Genomic DNA, 22,198 nt, shown 5'->3' with positions numbered 1-22,198 from the left:
TGACCATGTAGTAGACGGTTTTCTGGTAACATCCTAGCACTAGCAGCATGTGAAGCAATGGCAGCATTCTATCATAGCCTGTGATATATTTGTTTTCAACGTGTTGCCATAGAGTTTTATCTAATTTTCCAACAAAAGAGGATAATTGCGTGTCATGCACGGGATAAATTGGCCTGTTTCCGATGTCCAGTCGACTCTGTGCCATCGTTATTTACCGCGACGTTTAGTGAATTGCTTTTTGATGCTCATGTACTTAACTATGTATCCGATCTTTGGTACCTATGTGTTAAGATAGCAACGAATATGCAATGCAAAGGAATTTATTCAAAAAGTCAGAAGAAACACCTGTCAGAAGATACTTCATTTTCTTGACAACGAATATGCATTGTCAGTGTGCTGTACAGATTGATAAACCTGTCCCTGAACGTTTGGCGTTGTTGTTCTTGGTGTGGGAGTTACAGCGTTGTGCAACACGCTCGCTTGGCTCATTGTTTTTTACATTCCGTCTTTTTACATTCATTCCACGTCTTCAGACAGGTTCAAATGCAGAAATACGGATTTTGCTAGCTGACTTGTTGCGTGATTTCTCGACAGCTTTATGGCATTTCAATCATGTAATAATGGTTGGCAACCTTGACTCCTTTGTGTAGCTTTCTCTGTTGTTCCATTAGCACATTGTTAACGTTGAAAAGACAACGTGAAACTGCTTTTTCTGAAAAATCTTCCGATTTGGCTTAAAATCTAATGGCAGACCATTCATACTGATAAGTTTCCTTTTTGCATTTTTGTTTCACTGGGCGTTTTGTATTTTGTAAACTTTGTCTCGATAAAAAAATAATTGATTTCTTCTTGCGCCTTGCAGGATACCAACATGTTTTTGGTCAACCCCAACTGCGTGCAGCCGCAAATGACACAACAACGTGAAACGAATGTGTCGTCATCACTGGTCAATGGTTCCACTGCGCCATCGAATAATGTGGAGCCCACCCTGCATGTGAGAGGCTCAACTTGACTTGTGTGATCTTCAAAACAGTTTCTTTTGTAACTATTTTAACACTTAGTTCATTGAAGTAGCTAACAATGAGACTATGATGATAGGCAGAATGAGTTGGCATCTCGCTCAGTTGCGAAAGTTGTCCTCTAGCCAGTTGAGACTTTGTTGCAACAATCGTCAGTCAATACCTTTTGATACCCAACTTGATTGACTGACAAAAAGATTTATTGGAATGTTATTTCAATAAATTTTTTGTCTCAAAGAAAAACCGAATCTCGACTGAATTCCCCCCTTTGTAATCTTTTATGGCCCTCTCAGAGGCAAGGTGAAAAGTAGATTTAGGCTTTCAAAACATCCCTTGATGGCGAAAAATTCTTTTGACAATGATAAAACGTTGGCTGACGTTAAATCAACGACTAGTTTTGATAATAGCTATGGCTGATAATTAACTGTGGCCTGGTGAAATTTGATAACGTCATTTGACCAAGAATATGTAGACCCCAGCTTGCAAGTCAGTCGCTTTTTGCGTTGGTTCCAGGTCTGCAGACATTGGATCAATGTAACAAACGACAGCTGCTGGCGAGACAGATGACGATCGATGGCAAAGTTCACCGTACTACCAGAGCTAGATCAATTACGTAGTTTTCGCTTCAATTGCATTACAATTACAAATCCTTTTTTTTTAATTACATTACAATTACAGTGCTCTGTTCTGAAATTTTCAAATTACAATTACTTCCAAATATAGCCGTAGGAGATGAGGGGGCTGGGGGGACGGTCGCTCCCCCGCTGAAAAAAAATGTCGCAAATTTGGGTAAAAAATGTCCAATTATTTGGGCAAATCAATCTTACCATGATGTTTCGACATCTCACCAGTTTGCAAACTTTACATAATTGTTATTTTTTATGAGATACATTGATATTTTCCAATGAATGTAAAATGTATTATCATCGAATTTGGAAATGGTTGCATTTGGTATTGCAATTTGAGAAGAATGATAAGTTTTGATAGAACATCTGCAAAAAGTAAGTGTAAAAGAGCACAATTGGCGAGCAGAGATAAGCTTATTCACTAACATGTAAGCTATCTTTACAGGTAGGATAAGGGATAATTACTAATGAAGTTCTTTATAAAAATTATTTGCGCGAAAATGTCTAGTTATATGGACAAATCAATATCTACCATGAGTTTTCAACCGTTTACCAGTTCAGGAACTTTGTATAGTGTTGTATTTTGAAGTACCGGTACATTAACATTTTTCTTAAGATGTAGTGACATTATCAATTTTGGAAGTTTTTATGTGTAGTATTGCAATTTGAGCTGAATGCTAAACTTCGATTCAGTATCTGCAAAAATTGTATGTAAAAGAATGTAATTGGTAAGCAGGTGTAAGCTTATTGTAGATATTTATTATGATACCAGCTTACATTTGTTTATTGATGTAATTTTGAAAGGCTGTTGGATAGGTACTGGTTACTTTATGAGATTTCTGTTTTGGCCTCAGAAACCTTTCATTACAATTTTCAGCTGCAAATACGCCCAGAATGCACCAAATTAAATACATTTTTTTCAAACTTTCTGGAGAAGGCCCCCCAGACCCCCGCTCTTTTTTATCTTTAGTAAACACATGGCCCCACTTTTATAACTCCCACCTGTCACTACATGTTAGTTGTACTAAGTGTTAAAGCATTTTATGGCTTTCACGGAAATACATTTCCAAAATAATACACGGAAATACTTTTACCTGAAAAGGTTTCCGACTCTTGTATTAGACTATACACTACCTCAGAAGTTGTGAGTAATGTTGCGTTTTGGAAAATAAATTGGCAAAGACAAAAGTGTTTTACTCTCCTACGGCTATACTTCCAAATGAAATCAATTACACGTTTCTTTTACAAACAATTAAATGTGTCAATATTTATGTTCTTCAATGATTTTTTGCAGTTTGTTAGTAGAATTGTATTTAATGAAGATGAAATTGCAATGTAGAAGTTCCTTTTGAACCCCAACTTGCGGCTCAACAAAAGTAGTGATGTTATGTGTGCAGCTTACCAAATGTAATTGGACCAAGCTTTTTTGGAATTACATTTACACTAAAACCAAAAGTCTTAATTACAATTACATAAAAATGTGTAATTAATTACATTCAAGTACAATTACAATAAGTGTAATTGATCTAACTCTGGTTACCACAGGCACAAAACCCAGTTTGATGACTACCATAAATGTTCGCCTTTATGACGTTTCATGATGATCTGAGCTAGGATAAGCTAAGTTTGAAGAGTTGATTTAGCGCTTGATCGCTTTTTGAAGAAACTATTTTTGGATTGATTTAACGACCCGTTGTTTATTAAGCCTTACGTTGTGTGCAAGAAACAACTACTATGCTGCTTTCTGAAATGTTTGATTGTTTATATGTAAAGTTTCAATAAGAACTTTTTCCAGAGCATCCCGTTAAGTTCAGCGTCCGATATCGAACTGCCATCTTACAGCAAGTGAGTTTTATGACGACTTAATGTGTTTGCCAAGTCAAAAGTCACCGATGCGTTCACTGTGTACTGTAGTCTCACTGGTAGTGAAGCGAACCATTTACGGCGGAGTAAACAATTTGCTTTGGTCACATGTGACAGCTTTGTTTTATTTCTGTTGTTCTTGCCGGTTGGGAAGTAATGAATTACGACTTTTTCTTGTATTTCAGCTTGCAAATTTGTTCTTAATTAACGTAATTAACGTTAACGTAATTAATTAACGTAATTAACTTTTTCATTGATTCAATGCCTTCAGACGTTGAGTCAATGTAAAAATGATCAAAGTTGCTGGTTCGGATGTTCCCAGCAGCAAAATCAGTCGTCTGCATACGTTGAACCAATGTAAAAAAACGGCTGATTTTCTGTCTGGGATTACGTAAACCTCAAGGTAAAAGCACAAAATTTCTCGTCCATCAGCATCAGCAACTTCAGTCCATCAACATCAGTCGTAAAACTCGTTCATTGACGTGATGTGCTTTTTGTTCGCACTCCCCACAAATCAAGCAGAGTGGTCTCCCATGCAATGACATCGCCAGACGTTTAACAAGCGAAAAAGTTCTAGGTCGTTGTTTGTTGTTGAACACTGTCAAATGTCACAGCATTCCGGTTAACAAAATAAATCTTTTTTTACGTTAATTTAATGTTTACAGACTTCGAATCAATATGAAATCTAATTTTCTCAACAAGGATGCATCAAGCACATACCATTGTAGTGAGCAAACAGCTGACCATGAACAAGTCTCCACAGCTTGTTTACCACCTCTTTGCTGCTTTTGACGTGTCACATCAGACTCAAATACTGATTCTTTACGACTTTCATAAACTAAATTTCGAAAACTGAAGATCCGTGTGGTATTCCGTTATTTAAAAATGTTTTATTCAAAAAGCTTTCCCAGCAACAAAGTCGGTCCAGTTTTCGTTGATTCAATGTTCGCAGACCTTGAGTCTATGAAAAATAGTCTGGTTTGTTGGCTAGATTGTGTCGACAGCAGCATGAAAGTGTATGTCTGTCTTAAAAACACTGTTCTAGACATTTTTAAACCTGCTGGTTAGATCCCAAGTCTGCAAGACAAGAGCTATCTTATCTCGTCAGCCAGCCAAGTTGTAAAAGTACATAATTTTGTGCCAGCAATCGGCTCATCATCATCATAATCCATCGTCGGTTTGTTCCCCACTAGTGGGGGTGGCCGATTGTTTCCGCGCAGCAATTGTTTTAATCCCTTTTCTCCAATATATTTACCAGAACTGTTGCAATATATTTACCAGAACTCACCAGCGTTGCCCAAAACCATTCTTTGCGTTCAAAATGATTTTGCAAATTTAGTGAAAATGGTGCAGTCTTGTCTGCGATTGGTTACCGCACCTTTTTCCGACTCACGTGGTACTTGATGACGTCACTTGTTTGTCTGTGTCTCGGCTCGTGCTTTGTTTACCTAAACTATTACGACATCCCTTGTTTTTGGCATGCAATATCTCAATCACCAAAGTAGTCTTATTTACATTGATTCGATGTCTTCAAGCGTTGAATCAATATTAAAATGCACTCGTTTCTGGCCGAAATATTGGCCCGAGGCTTCCAGGTTGGACATTTTTTTGTTTCTGGACAAAAATCTGACTTGTATGTGATAACGTCACGTCGGAATCATCTTTGTTTCTTGGCAGCCAGTTCCCAGATTATAAAGGTGCATTTTTGCATTGTTTCAAGGTTTGGCACCGTTGACAATTGCACATGTTATTGGCAGGGAGCCCTTCACGCGCGAAAATCACCCTGAGGGTTATTAACATTTTTTGTTGCATTTTGTTCCTGTTTAATCGTTTGTTGTTGTAAGTGAAATACTTGTGGTCTATTGGATTATATCAGCTTAAAGCATTTTCACTTACCACGACTAATAAAATAATTCGCTGATGACGGAAAATAAACTTTCACCAAAGTGTTGACATTAGCTGTTTTTTTTTAGCAACTAATTTCACTCATGCTTTACTTTTTATTTCAACATTTAAAGGAACCCGGCCAACAAATCAGTCCCTTCTTACATTGATTCAACGTCTGCAGACGTTGAATCAATGTAAAAAGGAACTGATTTGTCTATGGTTTTGCTTGACTTAACGTTGTTTTTCAGTTCCTTTCAGACCATTGACAGTTCTGTGCTGAGGTTGACGTCAGGGGACACAAACCAACTGGATCAGGTATTTTATCAGGAGGTTTATTTTCTGTTTTTACAAAATGGTGTCATCGTGTCAATATGTAAAATATTTTCTCCAGTTTTATTTGTAATTTGTCACACAATGGTCGGAAACTTCGTAACTTGTTATATATTGATCTCCACTGCTTGGTGGCACCTTCTATATATAATTGCGATATTTGATGAGGGCTTCATGGTGTCTGAAAGGTCCTGCATCTATTTTAATCCTGTTCCGTCATCCAAGTCATACCTAGGAAGAAACGTTAAGAGCACGTGGTTTAAACTCTCGAGGTATGCTCTCTGGAAATACACTTCAAGGACAGTTCTCGATTTAGCGCCACCTAGCAGATAAAATAATTGCATTGCAAAACGTGTCCGATTTGCTGGCTGGGCGTGTCTGCGCCAGTTGTTCAAAGTCTCTACAAGTTTGCGAAACTGCAAGGATCAAATTTTCCAAAGAGGCTTTGGTAGCTCGAGAATAGAGATTTTCTCAATCTAGCAAAGCATTGTGCTGCTGCTTTTGTCAATGCACCGAAACCGCAAGCTGGAGACACGAGGGAGCACTGGAACGTCAATTTTGTCAATTCCAGACGGCAAATCAACCGTTTTCGTCTATAGACGTCTACGTCTGTAGGTTGAATCAATGTAAAAAAAAACGATTGTTGCCCTGTGGGATGCTAAACACCGATATTGTACAACTACGTACCTAGTTACCAATCTACTGTATGTGTAGAAATTAACTCATGGCTTAGCAAACGTTTTGAATATTAAACTGTTGTCATCTTTAGTGTTAAGTTTAGTTGAATCATGGATCAAGCATTGATCGCATTCTGTTTGTTTTCAGGCTTTTGGCTTCGCTCAGCTTCCCACATCAAATGGAGGGTCATAGTATTGCCTGGTTGCTGTCCATGATCACGTTTTTACATCTCCACTATGGTGGTTCATCTGTTTCTTTGCTTTAAAATAACGTTAAAAGATGTTGTATCAACGATGAAGTGCCGATTTCATTGCTAGGTTCTCCAGTCAATTTACAATGATTGCGTGTCGCGACTCTGACTTTTCCTCATCATTGTATTAACGTTAAAAGATGTTCTATCAACAATAAAGTGCTGATTTCATTGCTAAATCTAAATAGCACCTCTGAATTTTGACCATCATCAAAATTTTTTGCTTTTAAATTTCCAGCAAATAGAAAAATTTTATAACTTGACCACTTTTTACTTTACCAAATGTTTATCACTTAATAATATTTGCAATTTCAAATCAAGTCAAACCAGACAGCGTTGTATATTGCGTTTTGTGGGCTCCCCCCATATTACTTTACGTAACTGAAGTTTTTGTGGGCATCCCAGTCAGCAAATCATTCGTCTGCAGACGTTGAATCATTGTAAAAAAACGAATAATTTGCTGACTGGGAATATGTTTTTTTTTGTTGGCTTATTTGTCAAAGCAGTGAATGACTAATCGTACACCATCAGTGTTGTGGACTTGTGGAGTGGAATGTCCGTGATCTTTCCGCTTTCAACCTCTTACACAGTGACTCGAGAGAAGTTGTGTGACAACAATGTGTCTTCAATTGGCAGTGGCTTACAGTGGTTCATTTGCCTGTTAGCTGTAAAAACCTGATAAGTAGTGAAGTTTATTCCAACTCTTACTTGTTGATTAGTGGATTTGTATTCGAGTGTTTCAACCATTTCTCGTCGTCGTCGTCGTCTGAGCTTCTGGGGCCGAGGGTCTATCCTTTTACCACCCCAGGTAAAAGGATAGACCCTTTTACCTGGGGTGGTGTCTAACCGTGTCCGTGTCTAACCATTTCTAATATAACGGCTCATTTTGATTACCTACGTAGAAAACTTTCTCTTGTATCGGTTTAGTGTGCCCCATTTCAGAGATAAAACTTTTAGTAATGTTAAACCTTTTATGATGTTGAAACTTTAATGGAATAATGTATGTCTTATTGTCTTCGGAAGTTTCACTTAGGTAATGAGCTCCCTTTCTTTTTAATGTCAAAAATGTTTAACTCGGTTTATTGCATTGTCATTGCATAAAAAGACTCTAATTCAACTCACCATAACAACTCTCTGAAACATGAGTTTTTCACAGAAGAATAAGAAACTAATCATTATCACACTATTTTCTTTTGTTATCCGGTGTAACGGTCCAGGAGTGACCGCAGTCCAAGAGTTACCAGGCTTGCCAAATATATTATAATGAATTATTTTTTTATGAAAATAATTGAAATTTGTACTGCTCAAAAAGGTGCATTGACAATTTTAGGCATTAATTAAACTTAAATGAAAAGGTGTGCATTAGTTTGAGAGTAACTACTCAATTAAACTTAGTTGTAAATTTTTTATTTTTGTATTCGCTTTTAGAAGCGCCCGGCAGCTCTGGTTATTTGTGATCTGACGTCATTTCTAGAGTGCTACGCTGCAGTAGCATGGTAACTTTCGGACCGCAGTAACTTCTGGACCGTTACACCGGTACAAACCGGATTGGACTAGTTTTTCTGTAGAAAAAGCGGCATATAGTCATTCGAAGTTAAACCGTTGATTGACCTTATCTATCTCTCTTATTGCGTTTGTGTGTTGATTTTTTCTTCGATTTTAGCTTCAAATGTTTGAGCGTAAAAATTATTTTAATTTAGACCAGCACGAAATGCCAATGCAGTAAAGCTATTGGAGAGATCGTGTCTATGTGTTTCCATTCGTATTACACGTCTCTTGTTGTTCACTGTATGAAGATCGAAGCTTATGTAACTTGAACAGTAAAACGTGATATGGCGTCGGGTAATTGGCGATATTCGTGCCGGGATGCTTCTATTTAACTGTTACAGAACTCATGGGGTTTCAACATTTTTGTGGCAATAGTGTGAAAATTTTATTCAAAATTTGTTAAGTTTCAAATCGGCATTGTTGGATTGAAATTTATGTTGCATCATGTGTACGGGATTGGCGTCAAAGACGTTTTCAGGCTCTGATGGGTGTTTTGATCATAATCAGTTGCAAGGACAGTAGCAAAGTATTCTAAATACCGGTGTGTATTTTGAAAATTTGTGGCTCTATGCTTGCATTTCTTTTCATCATAGACACTAAAAGGTTAAAGACTTACTTAGACTTATGACCACATGCTTAGCCTTGAAACAAAGTTACATTGTTTATTTTCTTTTCTCTCTGACACCTGCAAGTAAGTCAGTTTTGTATAATTTCGTCAAAGCATTGGATTTTTGTGTAATTCTTTTCAAAACTCAGTTTCGTGTTTTTACCTTTTAATTATTATCTTTGCAAACAACCAATTGCATCGTTGCCATGCCAGGTGAGCAGTTAACGATGTAGAAATAGTGTTTGGCGTAGAACGAATCTTTTCTAAAAAGAATAATGTTAGGGTTGATTAAAAGCGAAGTCTGTACCCATCCAGAAAATTAGCAATTTTTTTACATTGATTCAACATCTGTTAAATCAGTGTAAAAAAGTGCTACTTTGCTCTCTAATAATTTCGTCTTTGAGCACCCTGCAAACCCTTCTGTGTTGGTCACGTCACTACATTTAAGTATCATCTAGTACTGAAGCCCAGACAAAAAATCTCGTTTTTTACATTGATTCAACGTTGCAGACGTTGAATCAATGTAAAAACGACTGATTTGATGTCGTGGAAGTGGTCATAAGCCGTACGGTCATCTTGTGTCATTTCGAGAAGACAGAATGGGAGCTTTAACGAATGAGCTCTCTAGCCCAGCCAGTATGATCTTATATTCAACTACACACTGGTAATTGTTTTAGTGATAGTGCCAAATTGACTTTTTATTTGCAAATTCTATTTTATTGTGCAGCTTTATTGTTGGATTACGTATTTTCGCAGCGCAGAACACTGGGATATTTAAATTGCAGTTGACCAGCTCAACAAAAACTAACGTTTGATCATGGCCACCTAAAGATACGGCCTGATTTGTCACATTTTGCAGAAATTTCCAGGTTTTTCTAACTTTGGGCGAACGTTTAAATAAATTTTTCTAAAAATTAGATTTTTACGCTTTCTTTATTCTTTTCCCCAGATGACACAATAGGTTTTAACATTCTCACATGTTGAAAAACAAAGAAAATTTTATTTCGAAGATTTTAGTCAGACTGTTAATTTTCAATAACAGTCTGATTTTGCGTTTTTTAACTTACTTTTTCTCATTTGCTACTGCTTCCCCAAGGCAACAAAAAAGTTTTATGTCATTAGGAAACTGCAAAAGGTAAAAACATCTCAAAAAATGTCAGTCAAGCACTGGCAGTAGCTGTAATCAAAATCTGCAAAATGTGACAAATCAGGCCGCATCTCCAGGTGGCCATGGTTTGATCTATTCCTTTTGGCGAAGAAATTTAAAGAAGAAACTTATTTTTCTATTTTTTGATTTTTATCGCTTGACGTTTGTACGCTACGGTTTATAAACAATTTTTACAATCAAGTATAGAAGCTGTATCTTTGTGTGTAGCTTGTTTGAAACATCCATTTCTCAACTGGTATAAAGTTCTATCTAAGGTTGCATTGCATCTGATACTATGTAACGTTTTACACCTGTTTTGATTTAAAAACGACTCAAAATTTTACAAATTATTGTCGGTGCATGAGTAAAATGAACATTTTTGCAGCAAATTTTCATCTTCCGCAGCACCACAAAGTCACCGCACGTGTGCTTAATATTCCAGATTCTCTGTAGTTATTCCGGTTTGAATGACTTTCCTAGTGTTTGATGACCACACTTCATGATCAATTTCACTTTCCAAACTGATCTTTACGGTAGAATGAAGTAAGATGGAATGATGATACAATTTAATAATCATGTAGCATCACTATTCATTTTTCAAACGACATGTCTAGCCTGGTAAGAAAAAGGTTTAATTAGGCCACTGGTCAACTTTGACATGAAACATTATAAGCCTAATGCATTTATTTAATCATACTTCATAATTTTTACTCCGGATTATCAAATATGCTTATCAAAATATAGCCACTCACAGTCCACACGATACCGAACAGCTGATGGTGAAGTTCTACAATCTTTTAAAAAGGTTAGGATCTCAGCAAAAGTAAACTTTTGGTTTAAAATTTTATTTAAACTCTAAACTGATATGTCACCAGCCGACTAGTTCATGTTTCAAATAAAACCTGGTTTCAAATCAATGGCTGGAATTACAGGGTTGCCAACTTAATTTAACCAAATTCAGTTGTTTTACTTTGACTAATTGAAGTTATGTTTTAAACAATTACAGCAAACGTTTTATAGTTTAAATACCAGCCTTTAAACTCAGTTTTTGTTTTTATATTTCCGCCACAAAATCTTGGAACACTGAAGTGTTTTGTTCTCCTCGTTTGAATATTTCACTTGTTGCTAAGTTGTCGTCTGTTAATTCCAGCCATCTTTGAAATGCAACGACGCTTTATTCTTGCCGTAGGGAAATACCCATCACATAGCATACCCACCATGCTGCATATTCCATAAGCTTATCTTGACTCCGTTAATTCTTTCATGTGAAACTACACTTTGTTATCCGGAATTCTTCAAATGTTACTTTTTTCTGTTTTAAAACATCGCCTGTTAGTTGACAAATGTTGTTTAGTACAGCTTGGGAAATCCCTTCACGTGTCAGAAACGTCAGAAAACATCAAACCGACGTGAAATATATTAGCCTATGTTTCTATAATGATAAACGTGGCCTAAGCTACTCAAGACTTTGTTTATTTTGTTTCTTTCATCGTCAATATCTCGTTACGTTGTTTAACCTTTATACACAAAAAGTGGGGGAGCTTTCTCCAGGTGCTGTCTTGGTCGTTCGATTTATTTGCGGCATTTGTGGTGAAATCGTATGAGTTTTTTGTAACCAATTGCTTCTTTGTCACCACGGGTGGAAAGTGCGTTGGGTGCGACGATAAAGCCAGCGAATACTTTTTATATGGTTGTTAAATCGATCTCGAAATGGCCAACTTGCTGGTTGAAGAAACAGAGTCCTTCAGACACATTTGAGTATGTTTCATTCCAGTAGAAATTCTCTTGTTTTAAATCGACTGACTTGACGTGGAGGGAAACTGTTGCATAAGACTTTGCTTTGTGTCGAAATGACAGTTAAGTCATACTTTTGTTACTACTTTTGGTCATTGGCGTGTCCTTTATAACATCGTGGGCAAACTTAGCTGTAAGGGTTTACTGGTCACTTTGCTACCAAACATTTTACTTTTCATCTTTTTGGCACAAAATAGCAGAACAGGGGTTAATTTATAAGTTTAACCTTTTTTTTCTTACCCACCTGTCAGTGACGCTTATGCCTTTGACCCATTTACAATAATGTATCAGTGACGCTACGCGTTCATACTTGCCCGTTGTTTATTTATTTCGCTTTATTACTTTGAATTTGTCACTTTTGTTGATATTCGAGTTGCTTTCACTTGTCCAGCTTACAAAATCAGCCGTTTTCACATTCAATGACTGGAAGTTTAATCTTGCAAAAACTTAAATGGAAAAATGGAAAGAAGGTTGGTTGAACGATAATTGCTCCTCACCACCTGGTGAGCAACCTATTTTCTTTTTGGTTGCCGCTGACGTTGCTGCTCTTTACCCAAGCATCCCTAGACATTTAATCGTTCATACTTGCCCGTTGTTTATTTATTTCGCTTTATTACTTTGCATTTGTCACTTTTGTTGATATTCGAGTTGCTTTCACTTGTCCAGCTTACAAAATCAGCCGTTTTCACATTCAATGACTGGAAGTTTAATCTTGCAAAAACTGCTGATTTTGTGCGCTGGGAAATGTTTGGCGATGAACTGCCAGTTTAAAGATTTCCTGTATAGTTTCTTCTGTATGTGATATGGGATATGCAAACAGGCCCGCAACTACTTCATGTCCCTTGGAAGAAGAAAGTGCTGTTCTCTGGGGGAAGGGGAACCATAAACGAGGAATTATGATTTTTTTAACGCTTTTGATGATGTGATTTTTTGGTAATTTTAGTAGCAAGCATTTCCCTCCTTTCTAGTTGCTGGCCTGGCTAACAACAATCTGCAATTTATTAGCAAAACCTTTGATACTTTTTACAGTGGCGCTTCAAGTATTAAGTAACTTGATATTGAAATATTTCAATAAATAATAAATGTATTAGTACTTGTCATGCAAAGCCGTTCGACTATTTTCAAGGTGTTTTTGATATGGTGGAAAAGGCAAGTCGAAGAGGAAAGCAGCAAGGTAGGCTTGACAAGAGAGGACGGCGGACGCGTTAGACCAGGGGTTCCCAACCGGGGGTACTCGTACCCCTTGGGGGTACGAGATTAAACATCAAGGGGTACGAAGATCATTGGGCCGCAGAGCAGCTTTTCAAACACATTTCACAGTACAGTTTTATTGTGGAATTGTAAATGATATTATACCATTACTGCCTTTGCTTTGAAAAAACCCCAAATATCTACAAATAATTGTTGTTATTTAGTAGGCTATAAGAAGCCTCATTGTCTCATACAATGTGTTTTTTACTTGCTGCTGCTGAAAATGAAAATGGAAACTTTGCTGATTTTCCTTGTCTTGATCAAATTGCAAATAACTCTGCTGCAAAAATGAAATTATTTCCCATTTATAGATGTTGGTTGATTTTTTCAATGGTTACTTTTTTGCTGGTGAATTGAATTATTTCCAGCATTGGATTATAAATCCATTTCTCTTTGATTTAACAAAAATGTCGGATGAGGATAATTTGAAGAAGAGCATCATCGAAATGAAAACCTGCCAAAAATTGAAACTGCTTTTGACAAATCAAAGTTAGAAGATTTTTGGTGTGTTGCTATGAAGTTTTCCCAAGTCTTGCTATGGAAGCCATGACAGTGTTAATTCTCTTCTCAACAACTTATTACTGTGAAAGTGGCTTTTCGACCATGATGTACAGTATATCAAGAATAAGTACAGAAATCGTCTGCAACTGGAAGATGATTTACGTGTTGGCTTGAGTAAAATCGAACCATCGTTTGAGCGAATTTTATCAATGAAGCAGCAACAAATATCTCACTGAGAAGTGATAAACAAAATAACGGACATTTTATTTAGTTTGGTAATTTTTGTGTGAAATATCGGTTTAACGTTTAATTGGGCTATAAAAGCAATTTAATTTAGCAATATGTACCTGAAAATTTCAATCAGAATTTTTTTGGGGGTACGAAGAATGCTCTGACCTGACAAAGGGGTACGAACAGCAAAAAAGGTTGGGAACCCCTGCGTTAGACAGATCGATGTGGAGGCAGGGTGTGAAGGCGATTGCGGCACTTGGAGGTGAATCCGGCCACCCTCGGTAACGGGGACATCACCGGATTAAAACTGGACTACTACTAGCCTATTACTTTTCATTTTGTAAAAGTTCCTTCGTAAACCCTTAGTGCTCATTTGTTTTCATTGATAGAGGCCAGACAACTAGGCTACCGCACTATGTAATAAAAGAGAACAATTATGGGTAGAAGCATTTCATAGGTCAAATGTTTTCAACTTTTAACTCAGAGGTTGAGCAACCGACTCAAGGATCAAGCGGCGTTGGTTCTACTCTCAGGGTGTGCGCTTGAATAACGCATTTCAGGACTGCTGTCCATTCAGCGGCACCTAGTGGATAGAGTAGTTTCCCTGCAACAATAATCGGAAACTTCTATCTGTCAAACTCCAGCCTAGCGTCAAAAGCTTTTGCAAGGATACGAACTGCCAGGAATAACGTATCAGAAGCTTTGCAGCCCGAGCATCAAGATTCAAAATCAAACCAACCGAGGAAGGGGGGATTTTTGTATTGTATGTAATTGTAATGTAATTGAGTGACTTGTTCGTAATGTAAGCGTTCTTGTTCGTAAGCGATCGTAATGTAATTGAGTGACTTGTTCATCGTTAGTGTTTGTAGGGCCTATTACCGTGCAAAGTCATTCAGTCCGTTCCAAGTTTTATTTTTTTTTTTCATTTTCCTTAGGCTTGGCGTCAGAGCAAGGAATGTCAAGAGGGCAAAGTTAATTATTAGCTAGAAGGTCAACTTTTTAAACCAATTTGCAGAGTGCATATTATACACATTCAGTGGCGTACGCAGGGGGGGCATTGGGTCATGCCCCCCCCCCTTAAAAATGGTTTAGTAGTTAACGACGTAGATTAAGGCATTTAATATGTTTTGCATTGCTCTGTCAAAGCAATCACTGTAACAATGTTGTTTTATAGACTAAGCCAATACGAAATACATGGCCCAATCCACCTACCCCACCCCAGGTATGCCAATGTAGAATAGTGTTCTGTGAGCCTATTATAGTGATTAGTGAGAGAGAAATGGATAAAGTCTAAACTAAAACCATACTGGGGTATCATGAAGACGTCTGGGATATCAATGGCCAGCAGTGGCGTACCGTGACCACTTTGACAGGGTGTTCAGTGACGGCAAAGCAACAGCGGGGGGCCTCCCCCAGAAATTTTTTAAAATTAACATTGAATTTGGTGCGTTCAGAGAGCATTTTCAGCACAAATTCTGAACATGAACAGAACTGACAAAAATAATGTTGTCGGAATGGAGAAGAATACAAAGTAGATATTTATTTGACAGCGCATTGAATGAAAGACTTAATAATATCAAACATTAAGTTGCATTTCTAAAGTCTCATACTTCAGTTCACTTTTTATTTCCGACCATCAAAACGAACAATATTACTTGCCATAACACAGCAGGAGTCTGAAAAGACGCGAAAGTTAAAGCGTGCTCGACTGCTCGAGATGGAAATGATTTACTTCATGCAAGGATTAGGCACGGTCGCAACACCTTGAGAAATGTACAAGCGAATTAAAAACAAACAGGTGAAAGTTAAAACAAAAAACAATAGCAAAGGAACTCGATAATAAACAAGAAAAGAAAGTCGATTGCTATGTTGGTCGGCTGTACTTTTATCCGCCGTACTACTTAGTAAAAACGAAAATGTTTAACACCTCGACTACAGAAGGAAAATTCATCTATAGCATAATTCGATTCTTCTTGTTTGTGTAATAAATTTTTGAATTACATCGTCGTAGAAAGCTTGCTTTTGCTTCAGTTCTAGCAAAAGTTGTTTCCAACGCTGATCATCTCAATAACTCTAATCCAACAAGCTAAAACTTGCTATTGCCTGGGATTCCCCCAATGACGCGCCAAGGTGTGCAGATCAGCGAGTGCACAGCCTGGCTGACCTAAAACCATTGCTGTTTTCGCTGCCTTGTGACGTCATTTTTCTTAATTGTTTATTTTAAATAGCACTCGCCAAGCTGTCAGTGCACACCCAGCTTAAAGGTAATGACCGAAAAAAATTAAAGGCAATGACCTCAAACGTTGGAGTATTAAAATTAGAAGGAGACGAGTTTTGCAATTGAAAAGAAAGCAATCAGCATGCAGCAAGATGTTAGAATATCATGAAAGTAAAGAACATCGACAACCGATGGAAATTTTCTTTTTTTCTGGATTTCTTGGGGTGTGCAGTGCACACCTTGAACACCCTGAATATACGCCACTGATGGCCAGTGGCGTAGCCAAGGGGGGGGGGGTTACAACTCCACTTTGGCACGCGTGTGTCGTCACGATATTGAGAATGATGCTTTCAGTCTCTTTATGCTTGGGAATGATGCTTTCAGTCTAAAAAAAACTTGCCTAATTTTAAACAAAACTGCATTAAAAGAGCGAGTTTTGCCAATACCAAACATTCAAACATCTCAGCCAGGAATTAACAACAAGAAAACATAGAGACTTAGCTTTATTTCCGAAAAATGCCCAAGAAAACATGATCTTATCTTTTTGCTATGCCACCTGACAGCACCATTTTACAGGAATATTCATACCCACATTTTTGTTAAAAATGCTCTCAGAATGCACCAAATTCAAAGTAATTTTTCAAAATTTTCTGGTGGAGGCCCCCCAGACCCCCCGCCGCTGGGTGTCGTCTTAAGCCAAAACGCCGTTGGGCTTCGCCCGCCGGTCGTCAAAGCCCCCCCTTTCAAAATTCCTGGCTACGCTACTCTCAATGGCCCCACCCTTGAGATAATCCTGCGTACGCCACTGTACACATTGGTGCAAGTTTCCAGCAGAACCCACTTCAAAATGTTCCAGGGTAGGTAGGCTGCTATAGTAAAAAAAAAGAGCAAAGATGGTTCCATATAGTTGTTGGAAGGAAAAAGACAAAGTTGTACTAATTAAGCTTTCGGCATATAGGAGAAAAAAGTAGGGTGGCCAATTGCTTTCGGCCTCCTTTCGCGATTACGCCCACCCAACTTTTTACACTCTGGGTTACGTCCGGGCTTTGGGAATGATCAAAATATGAATTCTGGAGGAACAGCAGCTTGACGTCCATTCAGATTGCCATTTATGGGACGCCCAATTAGCCACAAAGATGTTTTTGTCAGCTTCGTTGAGTGGCTGGCATGTAGCCTAATGGGTGTCGTTTTTTGAGCATATTTACAGAACCGCAAATATTTAACAGTGAAACTTTGACGCACTATAATATTAGTGATAGACTGCTAATGCGCTTTTAATTTCTTTGCACTAAAAGTTGAAATAAAGCCAGAAAAAGAACTAGAAATCGTTTTTGTGTGGATTTAGAATGTCCAATTCCCTCATAAAATAGGACTGGGGCACGCCTCTAAATTTCAACCAATCACAAAGTCTGAAACAGACTGATATTGGTTGTTTTGAAACAGAGTTGCCAGTTTGATAGTTTTCTTGCAAAGTTAGAAATTTGGGCAGTTTTTTCTTATTTCGCTTGGAAAAAAACAACTCATTAGCGGTATTTTCTTGCACTACGATTGCAGAAAATAGCAATAAGACGTAAAAACCATAGCAAAATGATAAAATTGTTAAAAAAAATTTGCCGTTTTGAGCATGTTGTTGTTTTTTTAAAGAAAATCTTTTTTTTTTCAATTTTAATGTTTTAATCAGATTTGTAAGAAGAAAAAACAAAATAAACACTGTTTTACAGTTTTGCATTGGGACACGCGACTTGGCAGTGTTTTGGACATTGATTTGATTGACAAAAAATAGATTTTTATTTGGCAACTTGGCTTTACCAGGGCAAGCAAGGCAACGAAAGTTCCTTGGTTTCATATTATCTAAATTTTTATTGACTTCTGAAAATTTTTCACTTGTTAGTTGGTTGTCATTTTGCCATTAACTTTATTGGAGTTTACGCTGTTTTAGGTTATTGCAGATTTTATTGGTTTTAAATCATTTTTTGTTATTGTAGTTTTTCTTCAGTTAGCCCTAGGGACCGAGACTTGCAGAATAGGTCAATGTGTGTAATTACAACCCTTGAGGTAATTGCGTCCTCTCAGCAAATTTGTAGATATTTTGCAATAGAAAATAATTCGACAGAAAGAAAAAATTTCACAGTTTATTTAACAATAACGTTATCACAACGAAAATACTTCTCTAATTAAAAAAGAGTAACTGTTTAAGTTAACAAATTTGATTTTCAAAGGTGCTTAAAAAATAGTCACAAATACGCGCATAGACTATTAGTTGGAATTGTCCTGAAAATGTTTTATACCTTAACTACTTGTTCTGATGTCTAAAACGTTTCTTATACCTCAAAGACCATCATCTTTAACACTTTAGATACATTTTAGACTAGTTTTAAGATGTTTTCCAACAAGTACCACACTGGGAGCCTACATGGTTTATAGCTACCATGTTCATATTATTATTATTTAGTACGGTATATATATAATGTACTTTGTGGTATAGTAACTTTTTATACAATGTTATGTAACCTAGTTGATTGTGGTTGTGCTTTAAAATGTCTTAAAATTAGTCTGAATCTGAAGTAAAAATTCACCAATAGTTGAAACTGCAAATAGATGAGGGTCAACTGTGTTTGTATTTTTTTAGAATTTAAATTCTTAACAACCATCACACAAAATATCAAACAAAGTGGCTACATCAAACAACATACAAAATACTGTTGTAGTGATTAAAAAATGTAGAATTGTAATAACTATCAGATTACCTGACATAGCGTAAAAGTGAATTAATAAAACTTTTGCAGCGTTCTATAAATGCATAGCAATATTTGTGTCTTAATAAAGTTTAAAATCGCCCTTTTTTCCATCTCTCTTTTAGGTTTGTTGGCTCTGCAATTTTACATCGTGTTTATAGCTTATACCACTGTTTTATGGATGTATTGTATATTTTAAACCTTTGGGTTTTACCATTTTCACCTTTTGTTGACTGGGTCAAAATTGTGTGTTTACTTTGTAGTTCTCTACAGTCATGTTTGCTCCAGCAACAAAAAATGAAATTGAATTTAAATGTCACTATTTATTTAATGTGAATATTATTATTTTATTTAAAAATTTAATGGGAAGTTAAACAGTGTTTACTTTAAGACTAAAATATATATTATTCTAGTAGAACTGCGTTTTGCTAAGTATGGTGATGAATTGAAACAAATAAACTGAAAAAGAATTTTAAATGTATAAACCAACTAAACAGTAAACGTGCATATTTAATCAATACTGATGCAAAAACAAAAGACCTAGCACAGTGTTTTTCAACCTTTTGTAGTTCATGACCCATTTTAAGTGTTTATTACAGCCTGCGACCCCCTTCCTGCTATGTTTTCTATATAATAAATATAAAAATTAGCACAAAAAATACATTTCAATAACATTTAATTTCAAAGAACTGCTGAATGTCACAACTTTTAATGCGACGATTGACTCTGCAACTGCTTGGCCAACTTCGAAATTAATGGTTGACTGCTTGATATCGCCAATCTCATATCATCTTCAACTCCTTCGATTTCTTGCCTTCATTTTTATATGGACAATTGCTGAAAAACCACTTTCGCAGAGGTATATTGTGGCAAATGGAAGTAATATTCAAAAAGCTAGTTCAGATAGTTGTGGGTATGATTTACGCATAGCACACCTGAACTGAGAAAGTAGCATTTCATGAAAAACGTCACATGTGGAAGAATCATTTTGAAGATCATGAAATTGGTCTTGTAATTCATTTGGAATATCAGCAACATCCAAAGCAGTAGAGAACGGATTTCGTACAAATAATGCGTCTCTTTCTTTGAGTTGAGAGAAATTTCGTTCTACTTGAACAAACGATGATAAATTGGCCTGCAACCGAACTATGCGTTCTCTTTCGTAACAGTGCAACCAATTAGTCATTTGCTACGACATTGCTTTATACTAAAGTGATTGCTGCAAAGATTTTTCATTTATCTGAAAATTTTTGCAATTTCGAATTTTTTTTATGAATATCTTTGCGACCCCCAGGTTGAGAAACACTGACCTAGCATATTATAAGAGAAGAGAGCAAAGCAACATTACAAGTTAATGCCATTTTGGAAAACCTTTTGGTTTAACTTGTTAGCGTATCAAACTCGAATGTACCAATTTAAAGGCCAGTGGTCTGTTTATTATTAAGCCACAGATTGACTAGTTCATCATGAATCTGTAATGGTTGTATAACCGTTTAAAGAACATTGCTGTATTTACTTATTTTTCCACAGTTTGTTCCCAAGCAGATTATTAGGTTAAATATTTTTATCTTACATTGTTCTTTTTATGCCACAACATTACTGAATGAGTGATATTAAATCCATCGCAATTCATTATGCAACATCAGCAGCAGCTGCCACAGTTGCAGAGACAGTTACATTTCCCTTAGACTTGACCAAAACTAGGATGCAAATACAAGGAGAAGCCGCTTCGAGAAGTCCAACAGCAACCATCGTCAAGAGAGGCATGGTGAGAGTAGCAGTTGGTATTGTTCAAGAGGAGGGTTTCTTGCAGCTCTGGCAAGGGCTTCGACCTGCAGTCTACAGGCATTTAATTTATACAGGAGTAAGGATGGGAGTATACGAACAGATGCGTGAAGTGGTGCTTCACAGAAATAGTGATGGATCCTTTGCTCCATGGAAAGCTATTGTGGGTGGTCTAACTGCTGGTTCTGTTGGTCAATTAGTGGCAAGTCCTATGGACTTAGTCAAAGTGCAGATGCAAATGGATGGAAAACGACAAATAGAAGGAAAACCACGTCGAGTTCCCGGTGTAATGTCTGCTTTAAAAACTACTATACAAAGAGGGGGAGTTAAGGGACTGTGGACTGGGTGGGTTCCTAATGTGCAACGAGCTGCCTTAGTTAATATGGGTGATTTAGCAACTTATGACACTGTGAAACAAGCACTTTTAAATCATGGAAATTTAAATGATAATTGGTTTTGCCATTTCTTGGCTAGCAGTTGTAGCGGTTTTGTTGCTGCCACTTTAGGCACTCCAGCGGATGTAGTAAAAACACGTATAATGAATCAAGCAAGAGATAAAAATGGCCGAGGAATGTATTACAAATCCTCAGTTGATTGTTTGGTGAAAACTATACAAAAAGAAGGGTTTTTTAGTTTGTACAAAGGGTTTGTTCCGATATGGTCCAGGATGGCACCTTGGTCTTTGACATTTTGGTTGACTTGGGAGGAAATAAGAAAATTAGCTGGATTATCAACATTTTAGTACTTCTATGCATGCCAGTTGACAATCAAAAACACTCGTGGGGTATGTGAAACGTCAATTGCTGTTTCTTGTGCAGGGAAATGGCTCTTGTTAAAGAAATAAAAATAGCACACCAAAAATTTTGAATGTTGCTCGTTGCTGAGAAGTGTACATGCTGTATACATTCTGTTTGTTCAGTGCAATATATTGTCTAAAAAGGTATGGCTCTAGGGCTTTCTTCACAAAAAAAGTACAAAATAGATAGGTAAATTATGTTTTAAGTATTGTGTCCAATGGATTAATAAACTTACTGCTATCACAATAAAATGTCTTTATACTGACACAATTTAAACTCTGGTTCTAGTGTATGGTGTATGTCCATGGCAGTTGTTTATTAATATCATCTAAAAGTTGTTTGTGTACTAGAGCAAATTCATAATTTACAGTGAATGTTTGCAAAGTTTTCTTTATTGTAAGAGTTGTATTTTTATCTTGACCCTTTTCTTGTTAGCTTGACATCTAATCCATATGATTTTTGTAATTATATATTATTTTAGTCAATATCTTGCGGCGCATAGATAAGTTATGCAGACTGTTTCTGACGGTAGACCTATTTTTCAATGTATTGCCATGCAAACTGGGTCTTTCTGTTGGGAACAACTCATCCTCTATCTGGTGGGTTACTGCAATCATGTGCAATCAAAGTTCATTCCTTGATGTCACAGCTCTGACAAGTTCATTTTGTTATTTGTGTTTGACTGAAAGATGCCTTTAAGTTTTGTAACTAGGTTTATTTTTGTTTGTAGAATTCAGTTGTTGTTGCATGCCGTAACGGCATGTGATGTTTCACAGAAAGTTTTATGCAATTTCCAAGTAATCTTAATTTTATTTGAATTGAGATTTCATGGCCGGGTTGTTCCATTATATTTCAACGAACCCCAAACACCCTATGTTTGAAAATTTTGTTTTTGATGATTGATTTGGTAAGGGTTTGACATACTAATGCT

At 36.8% G+C, this 22,198-nt stretch overlaps 2 protein-coding genes across 2 annotated transcripts in view; both read left to right on the top strand.

Moving 5' to 3' along the window:
• Positions 1 to 12,839, top strand: part of LOC145770923 (uncharacterized) — a 30,814-nt gene extending 17,975 nt beyond the window's left edge. The window contains exons 11-14 of the mRNA XM_082582666.1: positions 863 to 994; positions 3,441 to 3,490; positions 5,644 to 5,710; positions 6,551 to 12,839. Coding sequence (XP_082438792.1) covers positions 863 to 994; positions 3,441 to 3,490; positions 5,644 to 5,710; positions 6,551 to 6,595 — 294 coding nt within the window. The 3' untranslated portion in view covers positions 6,596 to 12,839. The remainder of the gene's footprint in view (positions 1 to 862; positions 995 to 3,440; positions 3,491 to 5,643; positions 5,711 to 6,550) is intronic.
• Positions 12,840 to 20,288: 7,449 nt separating this feature from the next.
• Positions 20,289 to 21,684, top strand: LOC145770327 (mitochondrial uncoupling protein 4-like). Its single transcript, XM_082581926.1, has one exon. The coding sequence runs from the start codon at positions 20,289 to 20,291 to the stop codon at positions 21,210 to 21,212; it is 924 nt and encodes a 307-aa protein (XP_082438052.1). The 3' UTR covers positions 21,213 to 21,684.
• The last annotated feature ends 514 nt before the right edge of the window (positions 21,685 to 22,198 follow it).

Source organism: Aplidium turbinatum, chromosome 5 (genome assembly GCF_918807975.1).
Source record: "Aplidium turbinatum chromosome 5, kaAplTurb1.1, whole genome shotgun sequence".
NCBI classification, from domain to species: Eukaryota; Metazoa; Chordata; class Ascidiacea; order Aplousobranchia; family Polyclinidae; genus Aplidium; species Aplidium turbinatum.
Note: the sequence above shows the minus strand (reverse complement) of the source record. Positions and strands in the feature narration are given on the sequence as shown.